This window comes from Bos mutus, chromosome 27 (assembly GCF_027580195.1).
Source record: "Bos mutus isolate GX-2022 chromosome 27, NWIPB_WYAK_1.1, whole genome shotgun sequence".
NCBI lineage: Eukaryota > Metazoa > Chordata > Mammalia > Artiodactyla > Bovidae > Bos > Bos mutus.
The window spans coordinates 20,800,926-20,822,075 of record NC_091643.1 but is presented as its reverse complement, the minus strand read 5'-3'; the positions used below and the strand labels follow the sequence as shown (position 1 = coordinate 20,822,075).

The 21,150-nt window shown below is 42.6% G+C and overlaps 1 protein-coding gene and 1 non-coding gene across 2 annotated transcripts; one reads left to right on the top strand and one right to left on the bottom strand.

Annotated features, from left to right (window-relative positions):
• The first annotated feature begins 15,377 nt into the window (after window positions 1-15,377).
• Window positions 15,378-18,382, top strand: CLDN23 (claudin 23). Its single transcript, XM_005907384.3, has one exon. It carries the CDS (start codon window positions 15,803-15,805, stop codon window positions 16,682-16,684), a length of 882 nt encoding a protein of 293 aa, XP_005907446.2. The 5' UTR covers window positions 15,378-15,802; the 3' UTR covers window positions 16,685-18,382.
• A 2,695-nt stretch (window positions 18,383-21,077) lies between these two features.
• Window positions 21,078-21,150, bottom strand: TRNAE-CUC (transfer RNA glutamic acid (anticodon CUC)). Its single transcript has one exon. It is a non-coding gene; the product is annotated as a tRNA-Glu (tRNA).

The window sequence follows — 21,150 nt, the reverse complement described above, 5'->3', positions numbered from 1 at the left end:
GACATGGTGAAGCAGAGTAGTTGTGAATTAGTGGGGTTCTCCTCTTCCATCTTCTGCCCAGGAGGAAATAAATCAGTTCATTTTACGAGTGCAGATTATCCTCAAAACTCACACTGGGAATTATGTTCACCTATCTATTAGGATAAAATTAATCAGCAGTGAAACGTATGTCACATTAAAAGCAGAACAGCAGAGAGGAGGCAAAGTATAAATTTTGAACCCTCTAGCAAAATATTGCAAGACCTTTTAAATTTACAGATGCTTTTTTAAATTTTACAGGAACTTTTTGCAAAAAGGTTGGTGAAGAGTTAGCTGCAATTAGGATTCTCTGCTGCTGCTGCTGCTGCTAAGTCGCTTCAGTCGTGTCCAACTCTGTGCAACGCCACAGACGGCAGCCCAACAGGCTCCTCTGTCCCTGGGGGAAGGCAATCACAAATGGATTGGAAGAACTAGGTCCGCAATGGGCAAAGGGCAAACCAAATCAAGCCCTCCTGTAACTAGGCTGCAGAGTGCTCACGATTTCCCAGACCAGGCTTCACTTAGAAGTTTCTTGGCTCTTAGTCCCTCTGTCTCTGCCTGGACTGTCCTTTCCCAACCTTCTCTGACTCACAACATCTTACTAATCCTTTATGGCCCAGTGCAAACGACACTTCTGTGACCCTCCCACCCTGACCCTGGGTTCCCCAGAAATAGCACTTCACACATTCCTTTCTTTCAGTATCTATCTCTGAATCATGACTCTTCATTTTAATTCTATCGTGCCCTCTAAACATATCTGGTTTGATCTTTCTGTTGCTAGCACCAGGCTCAGTATGAGCACTCAATGAATGCCTGGTGAAAAAATGGAAAAATTAATAAATGGATGGAAACTAGATTTCTGGACCAAGCCTGCCAGTGTCATTCCTCGTTGAAACTCTCTAATCCTAGTTTCCAGTATCCTTTTGTTATAAGGAAATGCAATTCAATGGTTTCTAAAATAATTACAACTGTAGGATACAAAGGCAGTGTTCTTTATCAGTTAAATATTCTGCCTAACAAACTACCCTAAGACTCAATGGTTCATTATTATTTCTCTAGAGTTTGGTGAGTGTCTTTTCCTGTGGTCTTATCTGGGCTCACTCCTCCAACTACATCCAGCTGGCTGAGAAGGAAGGTTCGAGATGAACTCACTTGTCAGGGGGCCTCAATGCTAGCTGTGCACTGGATGCCTTGGTTCGCCTACAGGCTTCCTCCATCCTCCATCCACCCGCCCAACTAGCTTACTTACTTGGACAACTTCCATTACATAAGCCTCTGTTTAGTTATGCATGGTGGTCTCATTGGCCATGGCAAGCCCAGCCAATGTGGGAGGGAAATTACTTAGACTTTACCTATTCATGGACAAAGTGGCAAAGAATTTGCAGTCATTTTTAATCCTCCACATCATAGAAATCTTACTAAATGTGTTGTTGCTGTTATGAATGAACCTTTTATTCCCCCCTATCTTGCTTCTTCCTTGCAATATTTCTACTCTTCAACTTAGGTTCTTATCCAGTTTCATTGGTTAGCCTTCCAGGTCATTGTTGTAAACTAGTCCTCAACTTACCAGGAACGTGCCTGCTATTTCACCGCTTACAATGCCGGACACTGATGTAGATATTCTTTACCACTGAGAGAATTCTCTCTCTCTCTTATTTCACTAGGGTTCTTGTTGTTGTTGATTTAATCAGTAATTCATATTGAGTTTTATTAAAAAGAATCTTTGAGTGTGGTTATTTGTTTTCTTCTGAGTTATTGATATGATGGATTATATTGTGGGCTTTCATTCTTATACAGAGACTTGCTCCCCCACCTCCCACCCTTCACTGCCAGGTTGTGTGAATGGCTGGGAGGGAGACGATTGCCCTGCATACAGACTGTCTATCAGTCTCAGTCTTACAATCCCCCTTCTCCCGCTTGCCCCATCTGTCAACATCTCAATCTGTGCTCAACAATGCAACAGTAACCAGCCACAGGAAGCCATGAAGCACTTGGTATGGATATATTTACATGTATGTGCTTAGTCGCTCAGTCATGTCTGACTCTTTGCAACCCCAGCGACTGTTGCCCGCCAGGCTCCTCTGTCCATGGGGTGTCTTCAAGTAAAGAATACTGGACTGGGGTGTCATGCCCTCCTCCAGGGGATCTTCCCAACCCAGGGATCAAACCCAGGTCTCCCTCATTGCAGATGGATTCTTTACTGTCTGAGCCACCAGGGAAGCCTAAGAATACTGGAATGGGTAGCCTATCCCTTCCCCAGCAGATCTTCCAGACCCAGGAATCGAACTCGGGGTCTCCTGCATTGCAGGCAGATTCTTTACCAGCTGAGCTACCAGGGAAGCCCCATTTACATATATACCTAATGACATGTATCTGTATCAGACAGCACTGATCTAGCTGAATTCTACTCTCTGGTTGTCAACATTTCCTATTCAGAGACGGTTGAACATATCTGTGATAGATGGTGGCATTAATGGCCTGGATTTGCTCTCATCACCCTTTATGCAGACCCCGGAAGACCCCTTCCCCGCTTACTCTGAGTTTGTTCATGTGACTTAGCAAATGTGAGCAGAGGTGTGCCGAGGGCCTGTGAGTTAGGCTTGCCCTCTGTTGCTGCTAGAACCCTGAAGTCACATGTGAAACAGCCCCAGGCAGTCTCCTGGAGGATGACTCTGAGGAGAGAGAATGCGCTATGCAAGGGGACCTAGCTGTTCTAGCAGAGCCCAGCCCCCAGCCACGTGACTAAGCCCAGACCAGACCTACAGAAGCATCTCCCAGCCAAGCCATAGAATCAAAAGAAATAATGAAAAAGCATTGTTTCAAGCCATGACATTTTGATACCGTTTTTAATGCAGCAAAGGCCAACTGATTCAGTACTCTCAGTCTTTGAGAGATCACGCTGTGTAGTGAGGATTGGTCACAATTCACTTTAATCAAAATAATCTCATCTCTTGCAAATAGATTTTAAACTAGCTAAACCTGTCACCAGTATGTCATTTCTTACCAATGCCCTCTCTCTTCATTTGCCTCATCATGCAGTTCAAAATAGTATCTACCTTATAGGTTTCTCTCAAGAAACTTCCTCCTTGCCCAGGCTTTTATGGACAAGCACTCTCGCCTCTATGAGGTAGGTTTTATTGTCCCTACAATAAGTAACTTTTCACAAGTGATGTGACTAACAATTCAGCGCTTCTGAATTAGGTCATTACTTCTCCAGGGAGTCTTCCGGCTGACTAATCCTCCAAAGCCAGCCTCCTCCCCACGGGACCAGCAGATGTCCCCGAGGCAAAAGATAGAAGCGTGCATCTTTCAATTAACTGAATCTGTTATTTAGAGCTGAGCGACCAAATAACTTGGCTAGCAGCCCAGTAACATCATGACCAGAACTGTTCATGAATTGTACTCTAATGAAATCAATTGTCCACGAAATTTAAAACATATTCGAAGCAAAACCACATGTACCATGTGGCTGGGATCTGATAATAGAAGAGGGTGTCTATTGACTGACCATCCTTCTACATTTCTTAGAGATTCCAACTCCAGTGTGTTCACTTTCTTTCAATTCTGTCATCTTCATCATACTGGTTGTATTTTGCATCCCCTTAACAAAGTACTATTCCAATTTGGAATTTATATTTGAATTGTGTTGTTCCAATTTGGAATTTTGCATTCACATTGTCTGATTATATTTGAACATTCTACTTTCAGAAATGCCCCATTACATTTTCAATGACTGTGAAAAAATAGTTTCAATTAGCTTTAGACTATTCTGTATTGGCCAATTCTGTATTGGCCAGAATTGGAAATTTCTTGGCCATCCAGCAGCTAGGACTTGGTCCTTTCGTTGTGGTGTCCCAGGGTTCAATCCCTGGTTGGGGAACTAAGATCCCACAAGCCACATGGCAGAGCCATAAAGAAATTGGTCGGAATCAACTTCAAAGATTTTTATAAAACTCTTTTGGAAAACAAACTCAATTTTAAAAGTGTATAGGTTTTCAGCACTTGAATTTGATTTACAGAATGAATTGTTGTTGTTTAGTCGCTAAATAGTGTTCAACTTTTTTTGACTCCATGGACTTTAGCCCACCAGGCTCCTCTGTCCATGGGATTCTCCAGGCAAGAATACTGGAGTGTGTTGCCATTTCCTTCTCCAGGGAATCTTCCCTACCCAGGGACTGAGCCCGAGTCTCCTGCATTGCCAGGCAGCTTGTTTACTGCTGAGCCACCAGGGAATACTTACAGAATGAATACCTTGGTCTAAAGGCAAAAGGAACACTAGCCTAGGGCTCAGTTCAGTCGCTCAGTCGTGTCCGACTCTTTGCGACCCCATGAATCGCAGCACGCCAGGTCTCCCTGTCCATCACCAACTCCCGGAGTTCACTCAAACTCACGTCCATTGAGTCGGTGATGCCATACAGCCATCTCATCCTCTGTCATCCCCTTTTCCTCCTGCCCCCATTCCCTCCCAGCATCAGGGTCTTTTCCAATAAGTCAACTCTTCGCATGAGGAGGCCAAAGTACTGGAGTTTCAGCTTTAGCATCATTCCTTCCAAAGAACACCCAGGACTGATCTCCTTTAGGATGGACTGGTTGGATCTCCTTGCAGTCCAAGGGACTCTCAGGAGTCTTCTCCAACACCACAGTTCAAAAGCATCAATTCTTCGACTCTCAGCTTTCTACACAGTCCAACTCTCGCATCCATACATGACCACTGGAAAAACCATAGCCTTGACTAGCCTCGGGTTCAGGTTACTGTAAATGGTACACACACTTACTGGTTTGCAGACTGGGCACACTTGTTCTAATACCATCACCTCATAGGTTGCCTCATAGGTCATTTGCCTCTTTCTTATATCCTGTAGCCACAGAAAACTAGATGGACCAAAATATTGCCTTTTATTTCAAGTCACTACCACATCATCCATATGAACACACTACTCTCCACTATGCTCTTGAGACTTCTAGATTCCCATTTTTATTATAAATTTTAGAAATACTAGGTAAAGAGTATAATGAGGTTTAAGCTGATATCATTCAAATACATATTAATTGTGTTGTCACTGTTAATAAAATGCCATTTTAAGTGCCTATTTTATAAAGATTATTTCAGTCATCCTTAAACCAATCCTGTTGAGTAGAAACTAACTGCTCCATTTTGACTTGAAGAGAAAAGGTCAGCTTCTGAGAGCTCAACTTGGCCCAGCAATAAGCAATGCATGGCAGAACCAGTTGACACAGAAAGTCTGCTTTATGTCAAAGCTGGTGCCAGTGGCCTTCACTCCATCATTCTGAAGTCACCTCTCCTCTCTGCACCTCTGAATGTACATTAGGGGAATAAGAGTCTATGCTCTCTCCTTCCAACCCCAAGGGTAGCTGATCTGCACATACCATGATGGGTTTGCCCATTTCTCCATTGCTAGGCTTTGTCCAGGTCTTTCTTACCCGTCACTGGGTCGGGAAACGAAGTATGCCTGTCTGGTTGTAAACATTATGGTTATTGATTCAGGTGAACTGAAAAACTGATAAAATGCCTGACTGATGGCATCAAGCTTCACACTGACAAGTTTTGCAAGTTTAACAGGTTCTGTTTTGAAGTGCTTCTACAAGATTGAGGTGGAAAGGAATGCTGAACTGAGGAGAAAGTGATCATTCTCAAAAGCTTATGCTTAGAAAGGTCTCTATTTTTTAAACATTTGCTTTCTAGCTACTTTTAACAAATCTCACGCCAACCATAAAGTGAGTAAAATACACTTCTGCATGTTTTGATGGTCTTCTAGATGTTAGTGATGTATGTAACTCCTTTGTCTCTCATATTTTAGTTATTTCAGTAACATTCACCCCATTTCTGTCTGCTGATGTGAAACATAGCTGTGCACAGGATTGAAACAGGACAAAGAATTCTCCAGAGCAATTCTACAGTTTTCTACCTGTCGGAGAACAAACATGTTCTGCAAATGTCCAGGCAAAGGGGTTATTTTGTCCTCCAATCAGGAGGGAGACACCTTTTATGCCCCTTTTTTCATTCCCAAGTCTGGAAGATCTTTCAGTCAAAACAACTGCTTGTTAAATTTACTCACTTTTACTTCATCCAAATATAATTAAATCTTATGGGATGTATGTTCCCCATACAGCCACTATAATTCTATCTGGTATCTTTGAGCTAAAATTTCCCCTTTAAACTTTCTAACTTAAGTTTATGGGCTAGCAGTATATGGTCTTCACCTGTGCTATTAGATTCAGTGCATTCCTCACATGTGTTTAGAATTCACATAGCATGACATTATAAACATAACATTGGGTAATTCATAGGGTTGTTGTATCTGCTTAGCAACCACAGGAAAGTCTATTCAGGGTTCCAGGAAGAAAAGGGGAAAATATATTTCTTATTCTTTTAAATATACTGTACTCACCATTATTATGAACAACATTAATAAAAATGACCTTCCAAAAAAAGAAATAATGAAAAAATGAGAAAATTGGACGTATGGCTTCTCTGCTTACCAGTCCACAACATATTTCCCAAATATTAATGTAATCTTGAAGTTCAAAGTCAATGCCAAATGTGAATTTTGAAGCTCATGACTGATTTATATACTGAATCTTGCCCTTGCTGTTTGTTGCTGAGTAAAGAATATCTCTGGACTTCCCTGGTGGCTCAGACAGTAAAGAATCTGTCCGCAACGCGGGAGACCTGGTTTCGATCCCTGGGATGGGAAGATCTTCTGGAGGAGGAAACGGCTACCCACTCCGGTATTTTTGCCTGGAGAATTCCATGGACAGAGGAGCCTGGGAAGGCTACAGTCTGTGGGGCCACAAAGAGTCAGACACAACTGAGCGACTTTCACTTCACTTCAAAGAGGGTTTCTATATCATGTGTAAACATGAAAAATACTTGGGAAAACACCACCCAATTTTCTTTCTGGTGTTTGTTCATATTGTTAATTGTGTGTACATTTCTGTGGATGACGATGTGACAGAACTCCGCTCTCTCCCACTTTTCACATATGACCTAATTATAGCCATAAAAGACTGTGCACTCACAATTATGGAAGAAAAATTTGTGTCATAAGAGTGTGGGACTGGACTTCAAAGTTAGAGAAATTGTGAAACATAGTTGGCCATGAATTTTTAAAAGTCATCTTTTTCCAATTTAAAAAAGCCTAGTGGTAGGAGGGTTCACGATGGAGGGAAAACATGTATACCCATGGCTGATTGATACAGATGTATCACAAAAACCATCACAATATTATAAAGTAATTCTCTTCAAATTAAAATAAATAAATGCTTTTAAAAACCTAGAATAAGGAAATTTTGAAAATGTATAAAAGTTCAAAGAAAATAAAGATTGGTTCTGAAATCTATCACTCCAAATACAGCTAACATTTTGGTATATCTTCTTCTAGTATTTTTCTATGCATAAACTTTCTTTTTAACCTAATTGGTTTCATGCTACAGTACTATTTTGTAATCTGCTTATTATAAGGGACACTACAGTGAATATCCTTATTGCTAAACAGTTCTACATGCTGTTTATTTCCTTGGAGAAAAATACCTGAAAGGCTAATTGAAAAATCAAAGAGAAGGCACATAATTAAGGCTTTCAAAACAAACTGCAGTGTTATTTGTGAAATATAATACTCTATTTCCTCTAGTGACTTTTCCAAATCTAGCCAAAAGTATAGCATTTTTTCCCCTTAACTTGTCAATTTTGTTTATTTATTTAATGTTTTTATTTGGCTGCTTGGGGTTTTAGTTGCGGTTCTTTTTTTTTTTTTTAAAGTTTCAGTATGTGGGATCTTTCTACCTGTGGCATGTGGGAACGTGTCCAATTTAAAAGGAGAAAAAATGGTTCATGCACATTTTATTTTGCATTTATGTGAATAAAAGGGTCATTTAGTTGATCACTCTGAATGTGTTTATTAGATATTTATTCTCTTCTGTGATTGTGCATTTTCTTTGCCCATTTTTCATTGCAATATTGTGTTCTTATTGATTTGCCAGAGAGATATGAAATATTAACCTCTTTTCTGCCACAAAAACAGAAAGAATTGTCCTAATGAAACAGAGAAGGACCCTATGATCCCTCGCCTCATGTCTTCAACCTGCCTTTTGCCTGTAGAAATCTTTAGCCAAATAATACATTTAATCGGAGAAATGAGAAAATGCAGAAATAGAGGAAAACAGTCAAATGAGACCAAATAATAATAGTTTAGTCATTAAGTAAATGCAAGAACGTTTAGTTTCTTTTCAGGGGCTATAGATCATATCCTAAGCCATGTCTTTTGTGGTGTTTTGTAGATATTGAAACCCCTACCAGGCTGAAGAAGTTAATCTCATAACCAGACTGCAGCCATGTCATAAGCTGCTGTAATTCAGAGAAATGGGAATGGCCTCAGAGAAATGGGAATAAACCGACCCTGAAACTAAAGATTAACTGTACTTAAAACAATCAAAATGAAACTGCTCAGATGACCACGTGGCCAATTTCAAGATGTCTCTGCTGTTTCTGCATGTAGCCTCTCTTCTCTGTCTATAAAATCTCTTTTCGACTGACTGTGGGTGGCAGGGTGTGGTAAGGGAAGTCTGCCTTCGGACAGGAGTTTGCCCTTCCAACCAGGTTGCTGGCCTGAAAAAGAAAGCAAACTTTCCTTTCCATCAATCTTGGCTCTATTGGCTTTTAAGTGGAGAGCAGCAGGACCCACTTTAGCTAATAGACTTTGGCGCCAACGTGAGGCTGTGCTCTCGCGATATTGGGCTCCCAGCATTTTCCCCTATCAGAACGCGGTCATGATGGCCAGGATGGCTGCAAGGAACTCACTGCTCAAGGCCCACTGGCCCCAAGAAAGGACTTTGGGGGATACCATTTGTTTCAAGGATCCAGAGCAGTCTCCTCTGCTCGGCACCGGCTGCAAACATACACATTTCCTTGGTGGAATGGAAACATGCGCCTGGACAAGCTGACAAGCCCCACACCCAAGTAAGTCCATATGTGTGCACTTCGGCAAACTTCTCTTTTGAGCATAAGGTGCTTTTTGAGCGTTTTACAGTTGGTTCTGATGAGTGTCTACCATTGAGAACTGTTTGTGAGCACTGAATGTCATTTGAGCATTTTGCCAATTGGTTCTGATGGGTGTCTATTGTTGATGATTGTTTGTGAGCACAAAGTGTTATTACTGGTCATTTTGGCCAGTTGGTTCTGATATATGTCTGATGTGGAGGGCCGTTTTTGTGGAGGAGGTGTCTGTTTGGGACTCAGTATTGGTTATTCTCTTGGCACATTTGTGATGGTTCCATCTACTGGTGTGTATACATGTATTCCATTTGCGTAATCGGTATCTTTGTTGTCTTTTGTAAAATGGGAAGTTCAGGTTCAATTTATTAGAAAGCTTTAGCTATGAAATCACAATTAAAGACAAAAAAATAAAGAAATAGAAAGATTTTGTAAACAATGTACGGCAACAGTATTCTTGAAACTCCAGAGAAGATTGTTTAAGATGAAACTCTTGCAATTCCAACACTGGTTCTTTTTGTATATGCAGTTAGAGAAAGCTAGCTTGATAAAATACTGTTTTCAGGATTCTGACCGTAAGAGCAAAAATAAGCCTAGGAGAAAGCTTGACGTTAACTCTTACCATGTCCTTGAAATACAGACAATCCCACTTTGCCTGGGACTTTAGGTTTGAGTTAAATAGTAGAATTTCAAAAGATGTTTGGGATTCTTAAACACACATCTTGTTTCACATTAAAGAGAAATTATGCTATGAGAAAAAAATTCAAGTTTTTAGAGGTTATGGGATATGTTCTAAGTTTGCCAATCAGTAAATGCTGGTAAAACAGTTTAATTACTTGTTTCTTGGTTTTGTTAAGGCTTTTAAATGTTAAAAATTGTCATATGTAATTAAAGCTACTAAAAATGATAAGGAAAGCATTTCAGTGTGTAAAGCAAGTAGGATATGTGTTGTTGGTGAGAGAAGATACAAAGAATGGAGATGTTTTTGTGAGGAAAAATGATGATAATTTTGTCCTAGAGCTGCTTGTTTCTGGATGGGGAATACTTAGCTGATCTTATAAGATTGTAAGTTTCTTTCTCTAACTTTGAGTATTCCAAAGGGCCCCTAGGCATCTCAAAAGAATCATTAAGGTAACTAGGATTATTTGATATGATAAATTATATGGAAAGCATAAAAGAATTCTAATGGTTAAGAAATTTAAAGAATTCTAGTGGAAAGTGATTGTTTTGCTTCAAACCATATTTTTGACCCCAATGTTTAGGATGAAAAAAATTGTCTAGGGAAGTTGTCACAGGGTATAACTACTCATTATGTATATTACTGCTGGCTTATAAGTTTACTGCTAAAAGCACATGTACCATTCTTGTGTGACAATTGGGTATAAGTGATCAAAAGTATAAGCTATAAAATTTCTCCATCAGAATACCTCTGTACTTGTTTGTCATGTCTGATTAGTTTTCCCCCAGTGTGGATAACTAGGCCAGGGTATAAACGAAAGATACGCCTAGCACCAAGGGACCTGAATGGACCCCGAGCAGGCAACTGAGCCACTCTGGCAATGCTAAAAAAATGTACTGATTACCAATGCTTTCTATGGAGAGATTTGCAGTTTAGAGGGGAAAGTGGTGGAAGAAATTTTCACATGTTGAGGTATGGGGAAGTCATTCTGGTTTATACATGACTTAATTTGAACTTCAGCATAACCAAAACAGCCTGTTTATGGTCTGTTAAACATACATTGTACATCTGCTTTAACCATTAAGGGGAAAAAACATTCTGAGAATAATGTAAAGATGAATTTTGATTATCATCTTCATTGTAATATGTCTAAAATTTTCAGATGTTTGTCTATGTACCATGACAAAGTAATCAAGTTTTCATAATATGAAATATTGATTTAAGTGAACCTAGTCCATGGTGTGGTAAATCTTTTTGCCCTACAGTAGACAGAAATGGACAGAGTTGAAGGGAAGCAGGCTACGTAAGCACAGCTGCTGATTCCTGGGACCAGCCCTACCCCCACCGCACATCCACAACTTTGTAAAGGAGGCAGCCTTCATGATAGACCAAGAAGGATTAGAAGCCTCTAGAAGACAAAACTTAAGCAGATTTTTTTTTCCTTTATAAGTGTCATAATATCCTGTGATACCTTCTTATATGTAAAAGAGGAATGGCAAGTAGATGCTTGCTTTAGATGAATAACCACACAGAAATGATATAGAATAAATTTAAATTTATTTACTAGGGATTTCCCTGGAGTTCAGTGGTTCTGAATCACTTTGCTGTACACCTGAAACCAACACAGCATTGTAAATCAACTATACTTCAGTCTTAAAAAAAAGGTTAACCATCAATTATACTTCATGTCATTGGTGGAAATTTTGCAACAATTTGTTGGTTTAGTTGATGTAATGAAAACATTTTAGGGACTTCCCTGGTGCTGCAGTGGTTAAGACTCCATTCTTCCACTGCAAGAAGATGATACCACATGCTGAATAAAATAGATAATAAATACATTGATTTACTATCAGCATCATTATTCACAATAGACAAAAGGTGAAAACAACCCATGTCCATTGATTAATAAGCGAATAAGCAAAATTTGGTCTATATATACAGTAAATATTACTAAACCTTAAAAAGGAAGAAAATTCTGATACATGCTACAACGTGGATGAAAGTTAAGGACATTGAGCTAAAAGAAATGTCAGTTACTAAAGGATAAATATTGTGTAATTCCACTTTTATAACTTGGATACATTAGTCAAAGTCAGAGACACAAAGTAGAATGATGGTTATCAGGGGCTGGGAGGACAGGAGAGTTGTTTGATAGGTAGAGAATTTCGTCGCCACGCAGGGAGCTCGACACCGTCTCCTGGCGAGAGGACAGGAGCTGCAAATCCTTGGGACGCACAGGGACAAGGAGGTATTTCTCTCAAATAGAGGGAATATACTTTTCATTTGCTGGACTTTTTCCGTTGTCTTATTATTCACGTTCTTGTGCACTATAAATTAGACTCCTATGCACTATGAACCAGAGAAGGCAGTGGCGACCCACTCCAGTACTCTTGCCTGGAAAATTCCATGGATGGAGGAGCCTGGTAGGCTGCAATCCATGGGGTCGCTAAGAGTCGGACACGACTGAGCGACTTCACTTTCACTCTTCACTTTCATGCATTGGAGAAGGACATGGCAACCCACTCCAGTGTTCTTGCCTGGAGAATCCCAGGGACGGAGGAGCCTGGTGGGCTGCCATCTATGGGGTCGCACAGAGTCGGACACGACTGAAGCAACTTAGCAGCAGCAGCAGCAGACAATTTCAGTCTTGCAAGATGAAAAGTTTTCTGGAGATTCAGTGATGGGAATGCCCTTAACATTACTGAACTGTACTTAAATAAGTAAGAAGATACATTTCATGTTCTGTGTATTTTACTATGATTGTTTAAATGATGTGTGTTGTATCTTCCTTTTTCTGGGTAGGATTTTACAAAATTTATTTCACTATTTAACTAAAAATATTTATTGAGTACCTCCTATGAGCTAGGTACCATTCCAGCTGCTGAGATATAGCCAGCAGGGTACCAAGCACTTATTTGTAACTTAACAATGCAATGGTAGAGAAAGAATATAAATAGGTCAATATGCAATTAATAAGAAAATATTTGGTAGTGGTAAGTTCTATATGGAAAATAAACTAGGGTGATATGATACTGGGCTAGCTGGGGGGCTACTTTAAATTGGATGTCCAAGGTTATCTATTGTCTACAATATTTTGCACACAAAGCTTGAAACCAGTTGTCAGGCTAGAGGTCATCAAGGAAAACTAATGCCACATGAGTGGTCTTCATTCACTTCAGGCACTATTTAAAACTAGAGGATGATCAGAGTTTAATTTTTTTTTCATAGTTTAATTTTTATTCTATGACCTACTGAACTGGATTTGCCATTGGAAGACTAACATATTAACAGGGTCTTAATATGTGGACAGAGTGAAATATAAAGACCTGATAAAGGAACTCTGAGGATACCTCATAATGGCATACTGATCTTTGCTTCCCAAATTTGCAACAAGACCCAGCCCGTGTAGGCTAACAGGGGACCAACATTGGTCCCCTGGGAATCTTTGTTGTTGCTATTTAGTTGCTAATTGTGTCTGACTCTTTTTTGACCCCATGGACTATAGTCCACCAGGCTTCTCTGTCCATAGGGCACCGTAAACAGATTCCTGTCTTATCATAGGCCCCTTTGCAGAAAAGAAAGCTATTCTAGGGCCTGAGGATCATTTACACAGCAGGTACTAATCTCAGAAATAATTCATCCTTGCTGCACAGTGTTTCATGCTGTTTTTCACTCAGCTTTGCGATGAACTCAGAGGCACAGGGAACAAAGAGCCCAGGTCTAGAATCAGATGCTGTGCTTAATGCAATCATCTTTTATTACTATAGAAAGTCACCCACACAGGGCTACACTTTTTTTTTGTCATAAATATTGGAATTACCCTAAATCTCATTGTTTTCTATGCTGGAGAAAAAGCCTTTCAAATAATAAACAACTTTACTAAAATGCATTAACAGTTTATTTTGACCAGGCAACCATGTGTAAGAGAATTGTGTGGATACTATGTGAAAGGACACAGAGCGGAAAGAGAGAAAATGGGTTTGTGGAATGACTGCTTCGGGCCAGGCCATCAAAGAATTTATCCTTGTCCTGGACAACTAGATGATTCAAGTAATAAAGAATTATGACAACTGTTACAATAGAAGAGAGGGTGTGTATGGAAGTCCAATAGGAAGAGTTAATCCATGGGATAGAGAAGCTCCCCCGGAGAAAATGGCATTTAAGCAAAGATCTGAGAGATGCACTGGATTTGGGAATTGGCAAGTAGGACTCTAGGAAAAGAAAAGAGCGTATACCCAGGTCTAGAGACAAAAGGGAGCACAACACACCAGAAAAAAAATGGGAAATCCAGTCTTCCTGAGTTGTGGTATGAGGAGGTGGGGGGGGTAGTTGGAGAAATTAACCCTTGTGTATTGTTGGTGGGAATGTAAAATGATGCAGCTACTGTGGAAAACAGCAAAGTATTTCTTCAAAAAAATTGAAAATAGAGTTACCGTATGATCCAGCAATTCCAGTTCTGGAGAACTGAAAGCAGGGATTCTAAGAGATATTGCTATACCCTATGCATAGAAGGATCATTTGCAGGAGCCAAACAGTGGAAGCAACCAAAGTGTGCATCACAGGCTGAATGGATGAACAAAATGTGGTCCATACCTGCAATGGACTATTATTCAGCCTTAAAAAGGAAAGGAATTCTGATACATGCTTATGAACATGGGTGAAACAGGAAACCATCATGCTAAGAGAAATAAGCCAGTCATAAATACTGTATGATTCCACTTGCATGAAATATCTAGAGGATTCAAACTCATCAAGACAGAAAGTAAAATGGCAGTTGCCCCAGGCTAGGGGTAGGAGAGTTGGTTGTTGGTAATTTATTGGTTGGGTTGGGGAGTTACTGACAAATGAATAGTTTCAGTTTGGAGAAATGAAAAAATTCAGGAGATGGCTGATGGGAATGGTAGAATAACATAAGTATACTTAATTCCAATGAATTGTATGCTTAAAATGGTTAAGACGGTAAATTCCATGTTTATGTGTATCTTACCACAATTTTTTGAATTTAAAAATTTTCAAAAAAACAAAAGACCCATCCTTGGTATTGTCCATTCCTAGAATGTTCAAAATTACTTCAAACTAATGCTTAACTTTGCTCTTTTAGAAATCATTTTAAACAGTTGTAAAGGTTAACACACTTCCATTGTAAGAAATACAGAAAATGAGGAAAACATTGTTAAAGGATAATTTTTAGGAAAATGTAAAATCCTGATTCTCACACAAATATAAAATGAATGTCAAAGATTTTATTTAACTTATTGTGGAAACCAGTATGATGTAACTCTTCATCCCAGAAACACTCGCTTTGATTCTTTTGTATCAAGGTTAATCCGGAGTATGACATGTTTTTTAAGCAAATGAAACAAAATACACAAGTGCAACACTCCGGGACACACTACTCGACCGAGTGGACCCTCGGTGCACACCTGCCCAGCGCACCTCGGGAGGTTCCATCCATTTGGCCACGAGTAGCTGCAAGCTAACAGCGCAAAACTTCGGGGGATCTCTCTTGTGGGGAGTGGAGGGAAGACAGGCTACAGGTGCACGGTCGACCGTCAGGGACCGGAGAAAAGCTTTAGCCGCTGAGAAGCAGGAACCTGCTCAGCGCCGGCCAGGTGCGCCGGGCTGTCCGGGTGGTACCGCCCCTTTCCTTCCCCGCCCACGGCCGGCGGGCCCAGCGGAGGGGCAGGGGCGGGGCGACCTTTGCTCGGTTCGGCCCAGAGGGGCCCTTGCAGTTTCCGGCTCGCCACTCCCGGCCCTCCCGCCCCTCCCACCCGAACGGGTTGGGCCGCGGCTGCTGCAGCGTCCCCACCTCCGACTGCAGTTTCGATCAGACTCGCCCTCGAACTGGTTTCGATCAGGCGGCCGGGCTAGAGGCAGGGCGGAGCGGCTGGGACGCTTGGAGCAAACTAGGGACGCGCGGCCGAGAGCGGACAGTCCTGCGCTGGAGACAAAGAGCGGCCGGAGGAGAACCGAGTGCAGGAGCGCGGGCGTGGCTGCGGTGGCGAGCGTGCGGACTTCAGGGAGTTGGAGCCCGGAGCGCTCTCTGGGGCGCGAGAGCTAGAGATTGCCAGTCAGCGGCAGGTGCGCCACCCAGGATGCGGACGCCGGTGGTGATGACGCTGGGCATGGTACTCGCGCCCTGTGGGCTGTTACTCACCCTGACCAGCACGCTGACGCCCGGCTGGAGGCTGGTGAAGGGCTTCCTCGACCAGCCGCTGGACCTGGTGCTGTACCAGGGCCTGTGGGACATGTGCCGCGAGCAGAGCAGTCGCGAGCGCCAGTGCGGCCAGCCGGACGACCTCGGCTACTTCGCCGCCGAGCCGGTGCGCGTGGCGCGGGGACTGATGGTCACGTCGCTGGCCGTCACGGGCCTGGGGCTGCTGCTGGCGACGCTCGGCGTGCGCTGCTGGAGGGACGAGCCCCACTTCGTGCTGGCCGGCCTCTCCGGCGTTGTGCTCTTCACCGCGGGCCTCTTGAGCCTCATCCCAGTCTCCTGGTACAACCACTTCTTGGCAGATCGCAGCGTCCTGCCGGCCCAGCCCAGCCCGGTCACGGTGCAGGTCGGCTACAGCCTGGTGCTGGGCTACCTGGGCAGCTGCCTGCTGCTGCTGGGCGGCTTCTCGCTGGCGCTCAGCTTCGCGCCCTGGTGCGCTGAGCGCTGTGACAGCTGCCGCAAGGCGCCTTCCAGCAGCGCGCGCCGCAGCAGCATTAGCACAGTGTACATCGACGGGCCAGAGCCCGCACTCACGCCGGCCATCAAGTACTATAGTGATGGCCAGCACCGGCCGCGGCCTGATCAGCTGGGCGCCACCAGCCAGCGCAAGGCCGGCTTCCCGATGCCCCGGCCCCCACCCAAAGCCTACAGCAACCCGGTGGACGTGCTCGAAGGGGAGAACGCTACAAACTCCGAACCCGGCTCGTCTTCCCGCAGCACTCGGCCCTGCGGCAGCACGCTGCCCTGCGACTCGGACGTGTAGGCGGCACCCCAAGCATGTACTGGCTCAGCCCTGTCTCACCAGGATCCAACCTTCCCTTTCCGCTGAAAACACCTGGCTCGGAGTCGGACCCTGGGACACATTCCTGTAACTGGTTTGGAGGGCCATCTTCCTTTCCTGTGGCCAAACTAGATTCCTTGGACTCTTGGTTCAGGTTGGGTTTGATTTTCTTTTTAAAGAGTTTAGTGTTCCTCCCCAGAGGAATCAAGGCCCTCTTCTGGAGCGACAGGCATTTCGTACTTTTAGCTGGAGACATAGAAAGAGTGACTTTGCATCCCGTTGATAATAATGTCAAAATAAGCAAATGGAGGCTTGAAACAACAATATTCTGAAATGCCTATGAACCTTGGATCAGTATAATTATTATTAATTTCCCCCCACTGTATAATTCATTTTCATGCAAACTCTCAGGAGACTAGTATGTTTCTGGTTATATTTGAAGGAGGCTCTTAGAATAAACATAGAGCCATGCAAATACCAGCAGCTTTAGTGACTCTAATGGAACGAAGTAACCTGATTAACTCATATTTACATTTCCTCAGGTATAAAGAGGATTTATCCTTTTATCACTCACTCCAGAGTTTCTCTTCTAGACGCCAGAAAGAGAATGAAGGGACTAATGCTGTGTTGTTCTATTTCTTGGCTACCTCACACTGGCCATAAAGAGCTATATATTAAATATTTGGAACAAAATGGAACCTGTTAATCTCATTAGGCTAATGTACATGTGTATATATCTCTTATTTATAAATAAAATTTGAGAGCAAGAGTTTCACTATACTCACAGAAGCATTTGTCTCCTGCACAACCTTTGGAAGGTTAAGCTTTCATTACTAACAGTTTCCTGGCTGCCTACACAGGCTGAAATCTAGCACTCACATCTTTGCACCTCTTAGCTAAGATTACTAAAACTAGCCAATGGGCCGCTTCAATCTTTGACTGCTTTATTTTCAGGTTCATGCTGTTTTCTGTACAAAGCCAAGTCTATTGTTGAAAAAACTAGAAGCACCAGTTTCCACATGAGGTGAGACTAGAAATCTTTTCCTCTTGTAACAGTACTGCCTAAAATCACAGGTAGGCAGCTATGTGTACACTGAGCGGGACTAAATCTCCAGCAGGGCCGGCTCCAATTCCAAGTGGTTGATTGAAGGGCTGTCTTGAACTGAACTGAATGGTAGCCAATTCAGAGGTAGGAGCATTCACCTCAGTAGACACTGACAACACAGCTATAATAGAACTAACTCAGCAGCACATGCAGAGTATTAGAAGTGGAAGGGATAATGCAGATTCATTTTCTTTGCCATTTTGTACTGGAGTCACCTGTTTCTTTTTGCAACCAAGCTTGAGTGTGCTGGTATATCACTGGGGAATCTTTTTCAAATGCAAATTCTGATTCAGTAGGTCTGGAGTGAGTCCTGAAACTGATTTCCTAACTAGCTCCCAGGAGATGCCAATGCTGCCGTTTCACAGGCCCCCTCTTGGGGCTGCATGGCTTTCCTTGGGACTGTGCCTCACTCAAATTTCAATCCCAACTGGCAGCACGTAATCAGATCTTTGAGAACTATTGCCTAGATGAGTTTGGGGACTTGATTTAGGGAATCAAGCCAGACTGGAAAATGGCAATCCTACTTTTTTCAGCTGACACCTCAAAAGGTTGAGCACCTGAGAAGTCAGGACCAGGCAGACAACATAAAGATATTGAGTTTCTGGCAAGTACCGAAGCTGACTCTTGCCTACATCATAATTCCAGTGTTTCTAGAGTAGCCTTGGTAAAAACAATCAGTACTAGTACTTAGTGTGATATTACTGTTCCCTGCTGGTCACTCTCTTCTGGCTTATATCCAAAACACTTCTTCTTTGTGATTAAGGTTTGCTGCTGAATTAGAACTCCATTTTTGCTTCATCCACAGGAATAAAACGAAAACTGTCTTTAAGAAAACCAAACTTCTTTTTACTATTAAAAAACATATTTAAGACAGCATGGAAAGAGCCTCTCTGCATTGGGGCAGGATTTGGGTTTGACCTGAGAATCATGCTGTGTTAGAGCAGTAAAAAATGACAATAGACTTGAGAGTCAAGATGCTGGAGGAGGCTGGAGCCTCAGGACTTGCTATCATGGACAAGTCCTTTCCCTAAACCTAATATCCACCTAACCAAGGAGCTACACCACAGTGAGACTCTAACGTGAAATAGTACTGCCTCCTGGCCTCAAGCCCTTCACACCTCTGACACACCATTACGACTCACTTTTTTCTTAGACTCTTTTCTTTAAGTATAGTTGCTTTACATTGTTGTGTTGTTTTCAGTCACTTAGTCCTGTCCAACTCTTTGAGACCCCTTGGACTGCAGCCTGCCAGGCTTCCCCATCCTTCACTGTCTCCTGGAGTTTGTTCAAACTCATGTCCATTGAGTCATTGATCCCATCCAACCATCTCATCTTCTGTTGTCCCCTTCTTCTCCTACCCCCAGTCTTTCCCAGCCTCAGGGTCTTTTCCAATAAGTTGGCTCTTCACATCAGGTGGCCAAAGTATTGGAGCTTCAGTTTCAGCGTCAGTCCTTCCAGTGAATGTTCAGGGTTGATTTCCTTTAGGATTTACTGGTTTGATTCCCTTGCAGTCCAAGGGACCCTCAAGAGTCTTCTCCAGCACCCCAGTTCAAAAGCATCAATCTCTGATGCTCAGACTTCTTTATGGTCCAATTTCACACCTGTATATGTGTGAAAAACCATAGCTGGAAAAACCATAGCTTTGACCATGTGGACACTGTTGTGAGGATTTGCTTTTAATAATCCTAATGACATACAGAGTATGTGTCCCCATTTAATGGGTGAAGTCTTTTCAAGATTGCTCAAGCTCTGCCTGGAGGAACGAGGAATCTGTGAAAATAGAGCATGCCCTGTGTTAACACAGCTACTGCTCTGCCACTTTGCCAGTCAGGCTCTGATCCAGACACCCACCCTCACTAAGGAGGGGCGGGTTTTGGGCGCACAGGCTGTTGATCCCTTGCTGAGGCTCTGGCGGGTGCGTCAACAATGCTTCAGCAACCACCCTCATTTTCATGGTCTAGATCATTTGTAAGTTTTGGGGCACCTGTCATCCTGTCAGCACATCTTTGACTGCCTTGGAAAGCAAATTTATTTCAGGCCTGGGCTTTGTAGAACGTTCATACTCTAGCATGAGAAAGATGTGCAAGGAAAATGAAGACTAACAAACTAGGGTCAAAGCCTGGAGAAAAAAGGCAATATTTTAAGGAAGGTGATTGGGAAGAAGTGGGGCTTGAGCAGAGAACTGAGAGAAAAGATTGGGTGTCGGAGAGAACAGCAAACTCCAAGTTCCCAGTAAAGAAATGTTAGTGAAAACAGGTTGGCATAGTGATCACGATACCATGCTTTACTTTTCCTTCACCCTAGATGGGAGTGGTAAGGACAGGACAAAGTTGGGGGGACCAACTGAGAGAACCCAAGGACCTCTTCTGTTCTAGTAGCTTATTTAAGGAGGGAACACAGTCTGGATTCAATCTGTAGCATAGAACATTTTCAGAGTCAAATATAAACAATTTGATATATGAATAGCAGGTGAAGAACGTTCTAGTCTGCCAATGTGTAGACAAGCCCACAGGCAGAGAAAGGTCTTTTAGCCTCAGAGCCTCATCATATCCCTGAAGTGACAGGAATGGTTAATAACCAGGCTCTCTCTCCCAACACTCATCTCACGTCTTCACTCCGACCTTCCTAAAATGAAGAACCGTAACTCATCTTTAAGAGTCTCAGCATGTTCCTTACCTATGCTTCACTCTTAAATTCCATTCATGACTTGGCCAAGGCTGAGGCTTTCACTCTCATCACTTTCTCCCACACACATACTCTAAACTACTTTTCCTCATCAGCTTGGAGGTGTCATCTTTGAACGTACCATTCAAATGTTCAGATGTGTGCTTTCCTTGGTGTACTTTCTCATCTCATCTCTAAATTGAAGGTGGGGCATGGACGGCTTCTATTTATATTTGTAATCCTAGAATGGGTACTAACAGGTCTTCAGAGCCTGTTAGCAAATAATTAAATTATAAATTAATTTAAAAGTCACCTCTAAAAGCCCTTTCTGTACCCAAGTGCTTTCCTCAAGTGGTCACACACAACTTGTCATGTATGTGGAAAGTAATTAGTGGCCCAAGGCCACTGGCCCAAAACCCAATGGGGGGGCCATGAGAGCAGCCTTGTGAATCTTTATGATTGGCTTACAAAGATCAGCACAACCCATGCCTCCTCTACCCCCAAGACACTACAGATGAGATCTTTCTCCCTTTGGGAAGGGAAGAGAAAAGGAACTCAATCAATAGTTCTTCCTTTTAAATTTGGCTGCACCATGTGGTATCTTAGTTCCCTGACCAGGGATTGAACCTGGGCCCTCAGCAATGAGAGTGCAGAGTCCTAACCACTGAACCACCAGGAA